General features: G+C 45.3%; 1 protein-coding gene across 1 annotated transcript in view; it reads right to left on the bottom strand.

Annotated features, from left to right (window-relative positions):
- LOC138293491 (voltage-gated potassium channel KCNC3-like) overlaps window positions 1-18,928 on the bottom strand; it is a 108,923-nt gene that overhangs the window by 46,326 nt on the left and 43,669 nt on the right. Inside the window, exon 2 of the mRNA XM_069232730.1 lies at window positions 639-1,189. Within this exon, the coding sequence (XP_069088831.1) occupies window positions 639-1,136 (498 nt within the window). The 5' untranslated portion in view covers window positions 1,137-1,189. The remainder of the gene's footprint in view (window positions 1-638; window positions 1,190-18,928) is intronic.

Genomic DNA, 18,928 nt, shown 5'->3' with positions numbered 1-18,928 from the left:
AATATTCAGAGCTTTGAACTCCAACCACACACATTTTGTAAGATTTGTCACTGACTTCACTTTGTCTCACATTAGATTAATTCTATGCTGTAGTTGTACTTGAGCTGAGCTCTAAAGTTTTCAAAACTAATTACTATATTTGCAGACATCACCTCACACAACATTTGACATGACTGGGGAGATAGTGAGTGCCATTCATAAACTATTGAAAAAGTAAAACACATATAATGAATAGAATACCAAATTTTACAAAGGATAAAGTATACCACTGTCTACATTACATATGAAAACTATGTCATACTCGAGTGATGCGTCCAAGCTCTGATAGGTCCAGGGCATTTTCTCCCAAGAGCTTTAATTGGATTTACTATGTGCTGGAAGTGCTTCCTGCAGACTATTCAGCTCTTGGGATCTGCTCTGTACACAGCAGAAATTATAACAGAACCAAACTTGGAGGACTAACATTATTAAACTAGTATGGCATTCAGGTTGTTGTGAGTGAGAGCTCAGTCTGACCTATGAAGTGTAAAATTCACATGCAATGAGAGACACTTGAGTTCTCCAACCTCAAATAAATGTATAAAACAGTGGAATAGAGCTTGCATGCAAGTGTCCATATAAAACAAGAGGAACATCACCACAGCAGATGCAGAAGAAGGCGGTATTTTGAAGAGTGCCCAGATCTTTGGTTGACATCTTGCTCTGCAGCTGAAGTCTGTCCTTCCTGTTGAATTTGTGGTGAGAAGCCCTTCCCCATCGGTTTGATCTTTATCATCCCAGACGTTGAAATGTTCCACATCACAGTCCTTCTTGTTCAGATTTAGCCAACAGCAATGTGCCAGTTGTGATTCATTAATCTCCCAAAACTCCAGCTCCTGGATAAATACAGACTTGCATATTTCACTTGGGAAGTGAAGTCGACCTGTTCGGTAATATTCCAACACGTAACCAAAAACACTGGGATTTCTGTCAAAAAAGAACTCTTTCAGATTGGGATCAAAGTTGTAGATGCTGGAGGCATGAGATTCAGTGAGGTTGGCAAGCTTGGTCCCTGGGAAAGTCTTAAGTGTGCTGGAGTGTGTTTTAAACCTGACACCTCCAACGTTAATGGTTATTTTGCTGTCTGGGGCCTCCATTTTCTGCACTGTGAAGTACTCATACACGTGATGGTCTTCCTCATCCAGTCAACCTGAAATGCACACAACATTTTTAAGTTGCTATGTATATATCTGTAATCTAGTAAGTAATGGGGTATTAAAGTGATTCTTCTGACAGGTCATTACTTTGAACTATATGTGACTGTTACATTGCAATACTGCAGCAATCTACAGGCTGCGAAACAATTAACTGTTGGGACTTTATTTAAAAGACGTGCTGGGCTGATTCTCAACACATTATGCAAACTGAGGCCCAGATTTGTGAATGCTTTGCACCAGGTTTGCATTACCTTTGTAATGCAAACCTAATGCAAAGTGTTATGTCTGGAACTACTGTACAACTCAAATCAAAGAGGTATTTTGCATTACAATGTATCAGGAGGGCATTCCATGGATGGTGCAAAGGCAACCACCCATGTGGTTCGATGCAATCCCTATCTAAAACAATTGTAGACAGAACACTATGCAACCAGGGGAAATGTTTCAATTTGTCCTCATTTTGCCTACTTGGCATGAATGCTGTATTATACAGAACACATATACAGCAGGAAACGTGTTAAGGAATAGTTTTTGTATTGGAAGGATGCCCTTCCAGTTCAAAACCTATTCCTCACAGAACTATGGTGCAAGGGTGTTTGCCTTGGTACATGGCAAGCAAAAGTGCACCAGCTCAGGGAGAGAGGAAAACAGCAGCACATCCTACTAGATATGGCACTGTTCTCTCTCTCTCCCCTTCACACAACACAAAGCCGCAATTTTAGTTGCTGTGTTGCGCTGTTTTACTTTTTAGTGAATCTGGGCCGAAATTCAGACCTCGAAGTGAAAAAAGTTGCATTGGAGGAATTTTGTGGGTGTTAATAACACATTGCTGCTCAAAATCAACCAGGTACCTGGATTTTCTGCAGTCGTAAGCATGCCACTGACATCAACCATAGAGCTGCCACGGTCAGTAGTATTAGCAATGCGATGCACACCCAAAGATTTAATTTTGTGGGCATCCACAAACAGTACAAATGCTTTTCTCCACACTCTTTTGTAAGCTTACTTCTACTGCTAGGTAGGCTTATGTGGTGCATTAAGTGTGGGATATTGCATTAAACATGCCATTTTGTTTCAAAGGTGTAAAAAAGGATCTATTAAGATGAGAAAAAAAATTGATCATGGTGAGAAAATAGCGAAAACAATAACTTTGCAATTGCGAATTTATGATATCCCTACAACCGTGGTGTCGTCTTCTCTGCAGTTAATCCACAGTTGTAGTGTTAGTGCTCACGGTGATTAGGGTAACTAGAAACGTTCACACCAGCAGTAAGCCTGTCAGCTTTGTGAATCACAAAAATATGTACATACACATCAAAGGTGTTACCTATAAAAAACAAAATCGATTCATTTTTGTAAATGAAGCACTGTGACACGTGTTATTTCTGGTACCTAAATATCACAATTACAACATTATCTGTTCTTACACTTCTGATAGAAATTGTCTAATACCCTACAGTTTTGTGCGTTTCTGAAAAGCAATCAAACCTTAAAGCATGAAGTTATACTACACTCATGGAGGGGGTATTACCTGGTAGAAATATATACCCACCGTACAAATAATTTACTATTAAATCAATCACATTTCTGTTGGTAAAGTGCAAATAATTGGTGTGTGTAATGTCCAGTTCTTACTTTTTCTGATGTGACTTGTTATTTGACTACTGGAGTATTCATTTAAGTAAATCCCCATGAAAATTATTCACAACCGGTTGTGTCTCTCCTCATGTTATAATTATCGACTCCTGAAGCTTTTCAAGCTTATGCTACTTCTAGTTAGATGCAGCAAATATAGCAAGAATTGCATAGTAATATTGCTGCCTTGAGACAAACTTGTAGTTTTTTGTGCTTCAAAACTTCTTATTGGTGGAGAATATCTAATTAATGCTAATAGTGTTGATGAAAGATGGTTCTCACAAAGAGAGATTCAAAATGCAATAATATTAATAACTTGTTTTTATAGAGCTTCAAAATGCACCACCATTTCAAGTGTTGTAACTAACACGTGTTGATATTTTAAAATCCAATGAACACTTGTCAATCTTTGACTCCAGTCAAGGAAATGTTAAAGGAAACAAGGTTTTAAAATAACACTTCAATTGTCAAATTTATCTACATCCATCTGGCCACCTCTGTCTGCAGAAATCATATGTCAAAATAGAAAATAAATTCAACTGAAAAGAGGAATTAAACAAGCCATATTTTGGATAAAAGCTGCAAGGTAGATGATTCATTACACTACCTTGATTTATTTAGATATAAATGCATGCTAAAAAACAATGGGGAAAGAAAGTATTGTTGCTATATCTGGCTTCCTTGGGGTGCTTTTCACCTTAACCTTTTGCTTTCAACCTTCCTGTTTTGCTGACTTTGAATTTGCTGGCTTTAGGGCTCAGCAAACATTACCACTGCTAACTAGTGTTGAAGTGCTTGTGCTCTCGCCTTAAAATATGGCAGAATTGGCTTTACCCCAATTAGCATATTTATTTACTGGTAAGTCACAAGTATAATGTCAATGCCCATGGTCTGCAAGCTAAATGCTACTAGTGGGCCTGAAGCACTAATTGTGCTACCCACTTAAGAAGCATTTTAAACCTTTACGAGGTCTGCTGTTGCAGCTTGTGTGTAAAGTTTTTAAACTGCCGTGTCAGCCAGGCAAATAAACCTTTTGCCAAGTCCAAACCATCCTTTTTAATACATATTTGTCACCCCTAAAGCCCTGAAGAGCCCAGAGGACAGGGTGCAGTGCATTTAAAAAGTAGGGCATGTACTTTTAAGTTTTACATGTCCTTAGGTGACAAAATCTTACATTCGTTTTTCACTACACCAAGGCCTGCATCTCCCGTAGGGTAACATTGGGGTTATCTTATTACAATTAATACATGGTAATTTCTAAACAGGAGCAGGTAACCAGTTCATGTTTCGTGCCTTTGGATTTGTAATGAAAAATCTTTTCTCATTTTAATGTCGGATTTTAAAATACAATTCTGAAAATGTCACTTTTAGAAAGTTGGCATTTTCCTGCCTTAACCATTTAGTGCCTGCAACCTGTCTCTCGGTCACATAACTGGGTGTAGCTGACTGTTAGGCTTTGTGTATGCTTCCTAGACAGTCACACACAATAGAGAGCTTAGGTGTATCTGGATGGGTCACCACTGGCAGGATGGGAGGGCAGAGCTGGGCACAGCCCTACTTACACTTGGGTAGCCTGTGTCCTGTCTCTGCTCTACAGGCGCTGCATACCTGTGTAGTAAGTCTGGAGCCAGGGCAAGGAAAGCAGGGTGCCTGGGTACCTGAAAAGTGAAACCTCTATAAGTTTCTCCTACTTCAAATGAAGGTCTGGGTATAAATATTGGACCCCAAACACCAACTTTTTAGGACACTTCTATACCTGTGGATACTCTGCCAGGAAGAAGGACTGCTGTCTGCTGAAAGGACTAACACTCTGCTGGACTGCTGCTCTGAAGGACTGTTGCCCTGCTGTGCTGACCTGCTGCTCTGTTACCTGGTTGAGAAGGACTGGAACTACATCTGTTGAACCCTGGGCCTCAGGGCGAGTTGGCTCACCTCCTAAGAAGAACCTCAAGGACAGAAGGCTCAAATAACCTTGAATCCAGCACCTGGACTCTACCATCTGTGTGTCCTTCCTTGCCAAGTGGTGGCACCCCAGCTCTGTACCCTTGGAAATATGCCTAAAGGTGGTATACCAATCCATCTGTAGTCCCAGCAGAACTTGCGCATCACCTCTGCTGTGCGGCACAATCCTGAGTAGAACCAACACATAGGGCCTGATTACAACTTTGGAGGAGGTGTTAATCCGTCCCAAAAGTGACGGTAAAGTGACGGATATACCACCAGCCGTATTATGAGTCCATTATATCCTATGGAACTTGTAATACGGCTGGTGGTATATCCGTCACTTTACCGTCACTTTTGGGACGGATTAACACCTCCTCCAAAGTTGTAATCAGGCCCATAGTCTCTTCTGTAAGGGTTGTCCCGGTGCAAGGACTCCGCATCAGCCTTGCAGCCTACAACAGAACCGCCACTGTGCGAAGCTTCACTGATGCAAGCCCTTGCATCGCAAATCTCTTGTTGATGGCAGAGTCATAGCTCTTCGAAACCTACGCCTAGCCTTGACTGTGCGATGCGTCCTCAAAGCCAGACTTCATATTGCAAGCCCTCTTCAGTAGTCAACGCACTCCTATTGCAGGATTTTGCAATGCTTCACAGGCATGATTTAAGGTGCTCTTGTTCAGTGGATCAAACTGGGTCCCTGTAGCAGGCCTACCCTTCATCACAGTCAGCCTGAACTTGTGACATTGTCCCGGTCCAGCATGACCTGATTTCCACAGTTGTCGCTTTGCGATTTTTGACACTCTTTTCACTGAAACCTTTGCATATCTCTGGTTCTACCGACTGGATTTTTGTCATTTTAGTCTTGTTTTATTTATTAAAATTTGCTCTATTTATATAAATTGGTGTGGGATTTTTCTTTTGTTGTGTTTTCACTTCATTACTGTTTTAAGTGCTGCATAAATACTTTACACATTAGGCCCGATTTACAAAGGTAAACTTAGACCAAAAGTCTAAGTTTAGACCTAAAGTCTAACTTTACTTGTAGTAAAGTTTTGGTCTAAGTTTAGACTTTTAGGCCCAGATTTATACTTTTTGCTGCAAAACTGTGCAAACGCAGTTTTGTGGCAAATAGTATAGTGCCAGCTTGTGCCATTCCACAGTGCCAGCTGAGCCAATATTAAAGGAATATCGCAAGCCGGTGCTAAACTTGTTCCTGGGGCTTAGGGAGGGCACCTGTGGACCCATTCCATGGTTCCAACCATGGAAATGGGTCTACAGGTCCCCTAATGCCTGGTCTGACCCAGGTGTTAAATAATGGTGCAAAGTAAGCTTTGCACCATTATTTAGCCCCTCCTTCCACCCGTGCATCATTTTAGCACGGGGGATGAATAGGGGGCTATGGGGATAGCATAATTTTTTAGATGGGAACGCCTACCTTGCATCTCATTGACGCAAGGTAGGTGCATGCATACAAAAAATGGTGCAAGCTCCTATATTTTGATGGTAGTCCTGTCTAGCGTCAAAATATAAATATTGAGTTAGGTTTGCGTCGAATTTACATAAAAAAAAAATACACAAATCTGGCGCAATTGAAGTATAAATATTGGTCTTAGTCTAAACCTAGACTTGTGGTCTAAACTTAGACAAAAATTCTAACTTTACTACGAGTAAAGTTAGACTTTTGGTCTAAACTTAGACTTTTGGTCCAAGTTTACCTTTGTGAATTGGGCCCATATCCTTTAAATTAAGCCTGACTGTTCTGTGCCAAGCTATCAGAGAGTTGAGCACAGGTTAATTTGGAGTTTTGCTTGTGCGTCACTCTTATTTAGGATTGTGGTTCCTTCTTGAGTAGGGTTTCACCCCCTCAACCAGTAACCCAAATTCTCCAATTGTCAGTTAAGAACCCCCTTTTTCCCAAGGTAGTTAGCATGCAGCTTAGTGGAACACAGATGGTTCAAGAGTTGATCAGGTCACAGTTAGCCAGCTGTCTGCAGTGGTTATACATAAGTTAATAGTTCAAACTCTAAACGGTTGGAAGGCTTTGGAAGAGTTGGATGCCCAGAGGTTAATTAAATAGTTGTGGAAGTTAATACATTGATCTATGATTTTCAGTATATAATCTTAGATATGCTCCACAAAGGATTGAGTTACATTCTCATTGAATGGCGGCAAATATGCACTGTGCGGACTACAGTTTCAGTAAGTATATCTATGTGCTGAGCCACATGCATTGAAAATGCAAGGATTGTAGATGTTATCCTGGTGACAGTAATGATTGATCAAATGCGAGCCCCTTATTTTACTTCTGGTGTTGGCTTGCAAATTTGGACAAATGCTGCCTTAGCATATATCCCCTCATGCCATAAAATATGCCAGTTTCACATTATTGAGAAACCAAAATGTTTGATCACAGTCACTACACATCATCTACTTGTATATGTGCTGCCCAGGGTATTGGGGTCAGCCTCTTTCCTTTCTGCTGTTAAAAATACGAGAAGCTCTTTAAAACCTCTAGGATATTTGTTTGCCTTCCTAAAAGAAGTAAGATATGAGCTTGTAACCCTTCTAGAGCGTAGCTCTACCACTGTATCCATCACCCCATCATTGCAGGTCTACAACTCAAATGTTTTCATACACAATTGTTTAGATTCAACACCCATTTAATGAAAATTACCTTGGTTTTTGTCGATTTTGATAGGGAAATACTAGCGACTATATTCCTGTCTAAGTTTGCCTTTCTTTCTTTTGTCAAAATGGCCTTGGGTTTTAAATTTAGATATGGGTCACTGCCTTACCCATGTCTGGCATATGTCTTACACACTGCTCAAGAGGCCATTGTCCCTGTTCCAAACGGTTTTTCAGGATGACTACAAAAGAAATAAAACTTGTTGAAACTGTGAACGGATCCTATCTGATTACAGATATTTGTCTCTCCTTCCACTGACTGCCAACTTATTTGTTCCAAAGTCCTTTCTGGACCTGTCCCAATCTGGGTTTCCTTGCCTTGCATGGAACTGAAGTTGCTCTTTTAATAGTGGCAGACAATTAATGAATGATTCTTGGGTATGGCCGCAAAGCAGTGTTGGTACTTCGGTATGTCTTCAACACTGTCTTGTGTGCTCATCTGAAAACTCAGGGTGCTGTTCTAGCCTGGATTTCTTAGTTTCTTTCTGATAGATCTTGAGTTGTTCATCTTCCTCCTTTCCAGCCAGACCTCAGATCTCCTGCTTATGGTGTGCCTAAGGTTTTTTCCTTAAGTTCTCCTAATTTAACTTGCACCTTTCTTGCTTCACTGATTCACTCCCTTGGACTGTCGTTTTTGTCTAATGTAGATGAATATCAGATCATAGTTTCTTTTCATGGTCTTGGTCCTGGTGGCCCTGAATGCCTGGTTAAATTCAATGGTCTACACCATTGGACCATTCAATGGTCTACAATGGTTTACACAGGGATCCCTGTTTTCTCTGTGATTCTTAATATGTTGGCCGGGGGTGCTTGGTCCTGCTCCCATTCCTGTGGATTCAGCAGGAAATCTTGTTTTAAGGTTTGACTAGTGTTTACTTTTTGCTCAGAAAATCAATAAAGGTGGTTCATACTATTTATATTATCTTCACACATTACTGAAAACAGTTCCAATTCTGGCTCTCTTCTTTACTACCAGAAGACACTTGTCCAATCGTGGTCCTCCTTGATTATGGCAACTCGTTATAGTTATGTCTTGCTGCCTTTTGCATTTATTGACTCCAAACAGGTCGAAACTATGCTGCCCAGCTCATTTTGAACTAGCCTTCTTGTGCTTCCATTACATTTCACTTAGCTGGAATTCACTGGCTGCAAAAAGCTAAAAGGCCTCTATATTTGTGCCCAATAATTCTAATTGCTTTTCTATAGCGATAAAATGACTCTTGATAACAAGGGGGATACAACATTGACTACTTAATGTGTACACACTTTTGTATAGTGATACCCATTTTTAGTAGCTATAAAATCAATCCTGATAATGAGGGGCATACAACATTGACTACTTAATGTTTACATGCTTTTGTATAGTGATAAAATGTTGTCATTAATCTTTGCACCAGTGTGTGAATACAGGGAGGCACTCCAGTTTAAGCGACAGGGGAAATGAAACTCAGTAAGTGAACGCTTCTATGAGGAGTTCCAGCACTACACTGCTTGGGGTGATATGCATCTGGTGATGGCTGTGCACTATGATGGAGATGATATGTAGTTTTATGGGGGGTCCCAATGTGGGACTGGCCAGATCTTGTTTGCTCATCTCTAAAGGTGAGGGAGATTTGGGTACATGAGTTACACACATGTGAAAACTCTGGGTTTGTTCCATGTGTGCATTTTTATATGTTTGTTTTTGTTTCCTATTTTAGGTCATTCTAATTGTGTGTACTGGTAAGGGACTATTGAGCCAAAGCCACCCTGTTTTCTGAGATTCCATAACAATAGGTACAGGGTAATGATGATGAGATCCAATGTCCTGATGAAAGCCGCCAGACCCTAAAGGGCACTGTTGATTGGCTGAAACATGTCGACACAATAGCAGACAATTAGGGGTGAATGGGCAGTAATTTCTCAATATCACCACCAGTTTACAAGTTTTAATCCTATCCAGGGGATCCATGAAAAAAAACTTGTCTGGATACCCATGAGATAGTTTTAACAGTTTTTTATGTTCTGTACAGTAGATCTCTGTATGCTTGTCTTGTATTGTCTCAACCTCCCTCCCCTAATGCTCCATCCCTGATGATTGCTATCACGGGGATGTTGGAGCAAAGCCCGATTATGAAGCATGCCATGATAAGCAGGTGGGGCAATTTTTAACAACCCAGCTCTATTTCTTATTAAGGTAGAGCTCTGATTTGGCCTGTGAGAGTCTGCTGGTTTTTCCTTGTCCCTTTCTACGGTAGTGGTCTGAGTGTTTGGGAGGACGGATAAGGAAATGTTTCCTCTCTCCCCTCTTTGGTATGTACATGTAGTTTTAGAAGGTTTCATAAGGGCCGCCATTTTGAAGCAAGCATTTTAAAGGGAGGTGCACTCTAGTTCTTCTTGCTTTCTTCTTCACTCTGTCCATGCCCTATTTAAAGCAGGGAGCACTGTTGATATAAATTGGAGAAGCTTGAATATTTTTGCTGCTAATTATGTTAGTAGCGCAACTGATTTTACTAACTCTCACAATTTAGCCATTTAAAAAAAAAAATGTTTGTGGGGGGATTGTGTGAGAGAAACACATTGAGTTCGCTCTTTGTTTCCACTTAAAGTGAGACAAACACTATATGTGATTTTCAAACAGGCTACCAATTGTGTTGGCGAGCGTCGCTCGATTACTTGTTCTGAGCACTTTCTCATATCTTATTTTAAGGATCTCATTATCCTTCTCCAACAACATTCTGACTTCAAATTTCCAGTGCATGAGCCTAGATATGAGGACAATCCCTTACTAACTTTTTAACTGCATCTTCTCTGTTGTGAAAAGGCTAATAAAAAAAGTCAACTGTGTCAATAATTGGCTTGCCTCAACTCCTAATAATCTAGCCCCACTTAAGGTAAAAGCTGCAGTTCGCCATTCTACATTGGCCCAGTAGTTCTCACAGTCCTTGTCACAAGAATGAACTAAGGGCCTCATTTACAACAAATTGGCACATCAATCACGATGCACCACTTTGCTTGCGCCATCCTGCGCCCCCCTAACTACACCATGGTAGCGCTGTATTTACAATACAGTGCACAATGGTGCTCGTTAGCACAGCTGTGCCAGAATTTTTGATGCAGTTGTGGCGCTTTGCTGGACTAGCGTAAAATATTTTGACGCTAGTCGAGCAATGCCAAGGGGGCCCCATTGAAAACAGCACAGTGTTACTTTAACGTCTGCCCTGAGCAGGCATTAAAAATGATGCTCGAATGTGTCATTCCTGTGGGCCTCCTACATACATCCCTTTTGCATACATTATACCTGGCGCAGGTATAATGTGGCACAAGGATTTACAAACTGGCGGAATGGTCCCTTTGTGCTAGTTTGTAAATATGGCATGGGGTGGTAGATTGTTCTGCTCCAATGCAGCATAAAAACAATTACACTACAGCAGCTCAAGGGGCTTGTAAATGAGCCCCTAAGTGTGAAGCATTGGAGAGAAATTGGAGAACAAGTGATCTACCTACGATTAAACCATTTACAAGGCAGTGTTAAAAAAGTAACACAAATTAATTGGCAAGATACAGGCAGATTATTACAAGCACAAAACTATTGAGGCACCAGTGGCCCAAAGTACAATTTTACTCCTGTAAAAATCTACTTCAATCCTAAGCCTGCAACGCTGCCATTGCACCCTCTGCTGATCTTTGTGCAGGGGCGGAGCTACCACTGATGTAGCAGCTGCAGTGACACTGATGCCCAGGACCTGAGGGCCCAATGAACCTTGAAAATGTTGTATTTTACTACCAAACAGCAGTTGAAGAGGCTGTTGCCCTTACTTGCACCAGCCTCCATGGCGTGAGTTCTTTTATGATAACTTAGAGAAAAACTACCAAGGGTGGCCCCTCCGTTATGGCAGAGGAGCATTTCCCCACTGCGGAAAGGCCAAAGAAAGCAGATAAATAAAATGATAATAAAACTATTTTATTAGCATTTTATTTTTCACTATCAAGTCCACCAGTCTAGGGTGGGGCAGTGCCATCCTCTGCATCAGCAGGGGAGAAGTAGTCAGTGCACTCTAAGTGCACAGGTTGGTTTGGACAACTGCCTTAGGCCGGACAAACCGACATGCGCACTTAGAACTCTCCACCCAGGCTGTGTTGCATAGCCAGGTGGAGAACCACCACAGGCTCCCAGTCCCCAACTGAGCAGCATTTCAGCCCAGTCAGACCAATCCTGGCGCTTTTCTCATGCTGGGTAACAGCATGAGAGAAGTGTCTGGATTGATTAGGGAAGGGAGCAAGCAAAGAAGCACTGAGGTGCAGAGGAACACTAAGGGGGCATGTGGCAGATAAGTGGTTTTATTTGCTTTCATTATTCCTGACTGCCCGGGTGCTCCCCCACTGCAAGCTACACCCCTGCCACTGAAAACTACCTGGATTTCTCAGTTCCTCCAGACATTATCAACTCTTTGCGTATTTGGGCGTTGAATGCTTCTTCTAAAGAGCTGTTCCTATACCAATTCAACATTAGTTCCCTGGCAGATTCAGCTCAAGTGTAGGTCAGGCTCCCCGGCTGACTGTGGTTCCCCGCGAGTATACAAGAAAGATTTGCAGATCATCAACCAGAAGTTGAATTTATTTTCACTCACTCCTTGGAGACTGTGATGGTCCCTAACGTCTGGAAGCATACCTATGCAGCTCCACTCTTCAAAAACCTTTGGCTATTCCTGATTTGCTATCCCACTACCGTTCAATAGCTTTCCTTCCTGCAGTTTCAAAGAAGCTGTGAATGCTAGTTATTCACTAGATATGGCTCTCTTGAAAGTGACTACATTTATTAGGCTTAGCTTAGATCAAGGTCATTCTGCTGCTTTGGTGCCGCTGGATTTATCTGCAGCATTCAACACTGTGGGACTGATTTAGAACTCAGAGGATGGGTTACTCTCTCACAAAGGTGACAGAGTAATTTGCCCGCCGAGTTCTAAATCAGGCCCTGTCACATTCCATCCTACGGCTAGCGAGTGTGGGGGTCAATGGGTTGGGTCTTAGCTGGATAAAATCTTTTCTCTATAATAAAAGGTAATTGATAACTCTCTCCCCTTACAGGTCAAAGTCAAAAGAGTTAAACTATGGAGTGCCATAGGCCTCTTCATTGGTCCAAAGTGTTAATCATGTTCAGTAAAAATGGCTTTTACATTTAGAAACCTGGGAGTAAAGCATCATTGTAGTTCTGGTTACAAGTCATTCCCATCTTCATTTGGATACAGAAAAGGGAAAAAGTAATGCATTAAAAGAACAATGGTGGTCCGAAATATAATATGTATTGATTGTTGAATAATAATAAATACAACAAGAGGCAGGGAGAGTTTCAGTCCAGCACACACCCTTCCTTCCTAACTAAACGTTTTTTCAACATAAGTGTGCAGTCCCATCAAGAAAAAAGGCTCCAAACCTGACTTTATGGGTCTGGGTCCAACAGATCATCTAGGAGAAGCTTGTTTTAGGAGCAAAAGCCTAAGAACCCACACTTAAGATGGAGCCTATCTTTTGATGATGTACATACTCCGGATATGTGTAAGATCACCTGACCCAAGAAACTCAACCAGGGTATATTTTCTAGTGTCTCAGCTGAAAGTATCCATATTCAGGATGGTGGTGGACAGGTAGGTATATGGCTGAGGCTTTTGGATGGGGTTCTAAGTGACACCTTGTCGCTATGGCTAAAAGTCTATGGGGGTCATTACAACATTGGCGGTAAAAGGCGCTTACCGCCGTGCAGAAGACCGCCAAAACACTGCTGCGGCCGCGGAATTTCGCCACAGCTATTATGACCCACATCTCGGAATCCGCCGAAATTCAGACACCCACACAAGACCGCCACACCAAAGGTCAGTGATAAACTGGCGATAACAAAACCTCCACCGTCACGGCAACAGAAACACGCCCATGCTATCACGACACACGAATCCACGAGGCGGTCTTACAACCGCGGTATTCAATTGACGGTACGACAAAAAATTAGAGACGAAGGCCAGATAGACAGAGAGCACAGCAACTGAGAACCCCACCACACAGAGGCACACAACACCATCATCCATACAACATTACACGCACAATATACTACACACCACTACACATCACCACACACATCAACACTTACACCACCCCACACATCACCCACACCACCTTATGTCACGCCAAAGACACCCCAGGTTTTCCGAGGAGGAGCTCAGGGTCATGGTGGAGGAAATTCTACGGGTAGAGCCACAGCTATTTGGCTCACAGGTGCAGCACACATCCATAGCCAGGAAGATGGAGCTATGGCAAAGAATCGTCGACAGGGTCAACGCTGTGGGACAGCATCCAAGAAATCGGGAGGACATCAGGAAGAGGTGGAACGACCTACGGGGGAAGGTGCATTCAGTGGTCTCCAGGCACAACATCGCGGTACAGCGGACTGGCGGCGGACCCCCACCTCCTCCCCCACAACTAACAACATGGGAGGAGCAAGTCTTGACCATCATGCATCCTGAGGGCCTCGGAGGAGTCGGTGGAGGAATGGACACTGGTAAGTTAAATCTCAACTATTATATCCCCCACCCTACCTGCATGCCATCACACACCCCCACCCTCACCCCCTCCCCTATCACTCCAACTCCTCACTAATGTACTCATAACACAAACCACCCATCCCAACACCAAGCCCCGCATGCAAAAACAAAGCATGGTCAGCCCTCACCAAAGCATGCTCACTGCACATACCCATAACAACCCCCAACCATCATCACACAAACCCACACACCGGAATGCTTGCACTGGGGTACACAAACACCCACCCATTGCACACCATTACTCACACACATGCACTAATCATGCTCTTATATCCCTGCAGGACCACTACGGAACATCACCACACCGGAGGGTCCAGACATCTCCACTCCACCCACAGAAGAGGCCCACAGTGACAACAGCAGCTCTGCCCTACTGGATCCTGATGACCAGCCCGGACCATCGTGGGCTTCGGGCGAGTCGGTTCCCCTTGCACAGGCACAGCCCAACACTGACCTTTCACCCTCTGGTAACACCAGCACAGCACCCACCCAGCGGACCCATACCTCCCTACCCAGGACACGTCAGTCAGCGGTGTGTCCACCACTACAGGGAACCCAGGATAACCCACCACCCCAACAACAACAGGGACCTGGGGGCAGTGGTAGTGGGCACACTGTCCAGGGGACGGAGGCACAGGAACACAGGGGAACTGGGTGGGCTGCTGTGTGACAGGGGGTGGACAGGCCAGGGGAACCCACTCTCCACGAGGCCCTCTCCTCCATCATGGGAGCATACCACCACTCCCAGGAGACGATGGCGATGGTCCTGGCCAAGTTTCAGGAGACCCAGCGCCTGCAGGACAAACTGTATTTGGGCTTCAGGGAGGAGCTCAGAACCATCAGCTCCGCCCTGGGCACCATCGTAGGGGTGCTGAAGGACATACAAAAGACCATGAGGGACACTGTGGCACTCCAAGGGGCACCTGACACTAGACAGGACGATGAACTGCCCACCACCTCCGCCGGCACTAGTGGACAGGATGCCCCGCCACAGGACCACCACACCAGCACCCCACCCCCTGCAGACGGACAACCACCACGCAAGCGGTCCCTGAGATCCAGGAACAGGACAGAGCAAGATGGCAAGACCCCCACCAGGAAATGAGACCACCCTGATTGTTCTCCCACTGTCTCACTTTGTTACCCTGTCCCGATTGGAACTGCCCCAGCTCCACTTCCTATGCTCATATGGGCAGTGCACCTGTGTGACAAATGGCCATGGGCATTCCTCCACCGTCCCCCATCACCATATCACTACCCCCCTCCATTTTTTTGCACTGAAATAAACACCCTTGAACCACAAAACAATCTGGAGTTAGTCTGTGATTTGGTAAATATGTATAATCAATGACAGATGACACATGTTGCTAACCACACCTGTGAAACCGTAATGGAAAGGTACAACTCAGTGACCAAATACTGCTATGAACTGACAGACCGGATAGAGGTAGAAGTGTGAAAGTGAATGTAATGGTAAAAAGAAAACTGTTCTCACCTGTGTGTTACTGGAAATATTGCCGTATGACTGACTCACTGTTGTCTATGTCTTCTTCCTCAGCGTCCTCCTCATCACTGTCCACAGGCTCCACAGGCTCCACAGCTGCCACAACACCGCCATCTGGACCATCCTCCTGCAGAAAAGGCACCTGGCGTCGCAAAGCAATATTATGAAGCATCGAGCAGGCGATGATGATCTGGCACACCTTCCTTGGTGAGTAGAATAGGGAACCACCTGTCATATGCAGGCACATGAACCTGGCCTTCAGGAGACCGAAGGTGCATTCGATCACCCTCCTAGTTCGCCCATGGGCCTCATTGTAGTGTTCCTCTGCCCTTGTCCTGGGATTCCTCACTGGGGTCAATAGCCAGGACAGGTTGGGGTAACCAGAGTCCCCCAATAGCCACACCCGGTGCCTCTGGAGTTGACCCATCATATAAGGGATGCTGCTATTGCGCAGGATGTAGGCGTCATGCACTGAGCCAGGGAACATAGCATTTACCTGGGAGATGTACTGGTCTGCCAAACATACCATCTGTACATTCATGGAATGATAACTCTTCCGGTTCCTGTACACCTGTTCACTCCTGTGGGGGGGGGACCAGAGCTACATGGGTCCCATCAATAGCACCTATGATGTTGGGGATATGTCCAAGGGCATAGAAGTCACCTTTCACTGTTGGCAAATCCTCCACCTGAGGGAAAACGATGTAGCTCCTTACGTGTTTTAGCAGGGCAGACAACACTCTGGACAACACGTTTGAAAACATAGGCTGGGACATCCCTGATGCCATGGCCACTGTTGTCTGAAACGATCCACTTGCAAGGAAATGGAGCACTGACAGCACCTGCACTTGAGGGGGGATTCCTGTTGGATGGCTGATTGGTGACATCAGGTCTGGCTCCAACTGGGTACATAGGCCCATATTTATACTTGTTGACGCACAACTGCACCAACGCAGTTGTGCGTCAAAAATTTTACCGCCGGCTAACGCCATTCCAACGCACCATGTGGGCGCCTTATTTATGGAATGACGTTAGCCGGCGCTGCGGACTGGTGTGTGTCAAAAAAAAAGACTCACACCAGGCAGCGCCGGCGTATGGGAAAATGGGGGTTGTGCGTCAAAAAATGGGGCAAGTCAGGTCTGCGGCAAAATTCTGACCTCAAACCGGATTTGCGCCATTTTTTTTTACGCCCAACCTCCATTGACATGACTCCTGTCTTAGCAAAGACAGGAGTCATGCCCCCTTGCCCAATGGCCATGCCCAGGGGACTTCTGTCCCCTGGGCATGTCCATTGGGCATAGTGGCATGTAGGGGGACCCAAATCAGGCCCCCCTATGCCACAAAAAAAAGGAAAAAATACTTACCCAAACTTACCTTTACTTCCCTGGGATGGGTCCCTCCATCCTTGGGTGTCCTCCTGGGGTGGGCAAGGGTGGCAGGGGGTGTCCCTGGGGGCAGGGGAGGGCACCTCTGGGCTCCTTCCGAGCCCACAGGTCCCTTAAAGCCTGCCCTGACCCAGGCGTTAAAAAACGGCGCCCATCAGGCTGTGCGTCGTTTTTTAAGGCCCACCCCCTCCTGTGCGTCAAAATGACGTCAGAGTATAAATATGGGGCACAGGCCTTAAAGTCATTTTTTGGAAGGGAACGCCTACCTTGCATATAATTAATGCAAGGCTGGTTCCCCCTTTTAAAAAATGACGCACATGGTGGAATTTTGACGCCCGCGGGGTCGGATGTCAAAGTATAAATATGGGGCAGGGTTTGCGCCGATTGTGAGTCAAACTTTTTGACGCACATTCGGCGCAAACAGAGTATAAATATGCCCCATAGTTCCTGGATAGTGGCACGGTCAAACCTGTAGGTGATGAGTAAATGTCGCTCCTCCATTGTCAACAGGTCCACCAGCGGTCGGTACACCGGAGGATTCCTCCATCTTCTCAAATGTCCAAGCTGACGGTGCCTAGGAAGGACGACAGCGACCACAGAGTCAACAAAATCCCAGGTATGTATCCACAGATACACAGAACACGACACCAAAGACAAAAATTATTCCTGTATGTGTGTTGAGTGTAGGCCCAGGTATGTGTGACGCAGTTGCAAATTAAGCCATGTGGACCCCTTAAATGGCGGCTGCCTGACCTCTAAACTGGGACAGTGGGATGTGAGGTAACTGCGCTGGCGTTGTACACCGTCGCGGTAGGCGGTCGTAGACCGCGGCGCAATGCTGCATTGGTTAACATTGGACCCTATGGGTCCCAGGAGCCAATGATGAAGTGCGCCGGCAGTGATGAGACGCACCGCCGCGGATGTCACCACCGCGGACGTGACTGCCATTTTCTACCTGTTCAATCACTGGATACCTGATCTTCGACAGGAGAGGACCTACACTGCAAGTGCTGCTGTGACCTTGGTCTGGAAGAGACAATGGCTGCTGCGTCTGGGGAACGGGCCCCTGCCTTCACTGCTCAGGAGTTGGAGAAGCTAGTCGACGGGGTCCTCCCCCAGTACACGCTACTCTACGGTCCTCCAGACCAACAGGTAAGTACACAGAGAGCACGTTGTATGGGCTATGCCTGGGTGGAGAGGGCTGTTTGTAAGAGGGAAGGGGGCAGAGTGCAGTCAAAATGAATGAGTGTGAATGCATGTGCCACATGGCAAGGGCAGGGATGGGGGCCACTCACATCGACGGTGGAGTTGGTAATGACTTCTCTTCTTCCCCGTACATGTCATGTAGGTCAGCGCCCACCAGAAGAAGGACATTTGGCATGCCATCGCCAAGGACGTCCGGACCCTGGGGGTCCACCAGAGACGGGGCACCCACTGCATTAAAAGATGGGAGGACATTCGCCGCTGGAGCAAGAAGACGGCGGAGGCTCAGCTGGGAGGGCCTCCCAACGTGGGAGGGGTGCCCGTCGCCACATGACCCCCCTGATGTTCCGGATCCTGGTGGTGGCCTACCCTGAGTTGGATGGGCGCTTGAGGGCATCACAGCAGACACAAGGGGGTGAGTACACTATCATTCTGGGGACTTTGCACGCAGTTGAGGGGTCTAGGTGTGGGAGGAGGGCTGTGGGTTTCCCTAGGCCAGGGCGACTTCCATAGGCTAGGCCCCTCCATAATGCAGGCCATGCGGCACTCCACCCCACCGCAGTAGAGTGCCAAGTGCAGGTATACATGCCCCTGTGGCTTCCATGTGTGCAGATGTCCACCATAGCCATGTAGGTCATATCCCAGGAATTGCATCTGTAGGGCAGGGGGCTGCTGTGTCTGTATTGTCCGCCAACGGTAGCGGTATGCCATGCACTCAACCTGACTTTCTTCTGTCGTCCCCCCCCCCCTTTTCTGCTCTCCCTGTTCTTTTGTGCATCAGCATCATCAGGCGGAGGTACAGTG

The sequence above is a fragment of the Pleurodeles waltl genome, chromosome 4_2, assembly GCF_031143425.1.
Source record: "Pleurodeles waltl isolate 20211129_DDA chromosome 4_2, aPleWal1.hap1.20221129, whole genome shotgun sequence".
Classification (NCBI taxonomy): Eukaryota; Metazoa; Chordata; class Amphibia; order Caudata; family Salamandridae; genus Pleurodeles; species Pleurodeles waltl.
The sequence above is the reverse complement of the archived record's forward strand: the minus strand, read 5'-3'. Positions and strand labels throughout refer to the sequence as shown.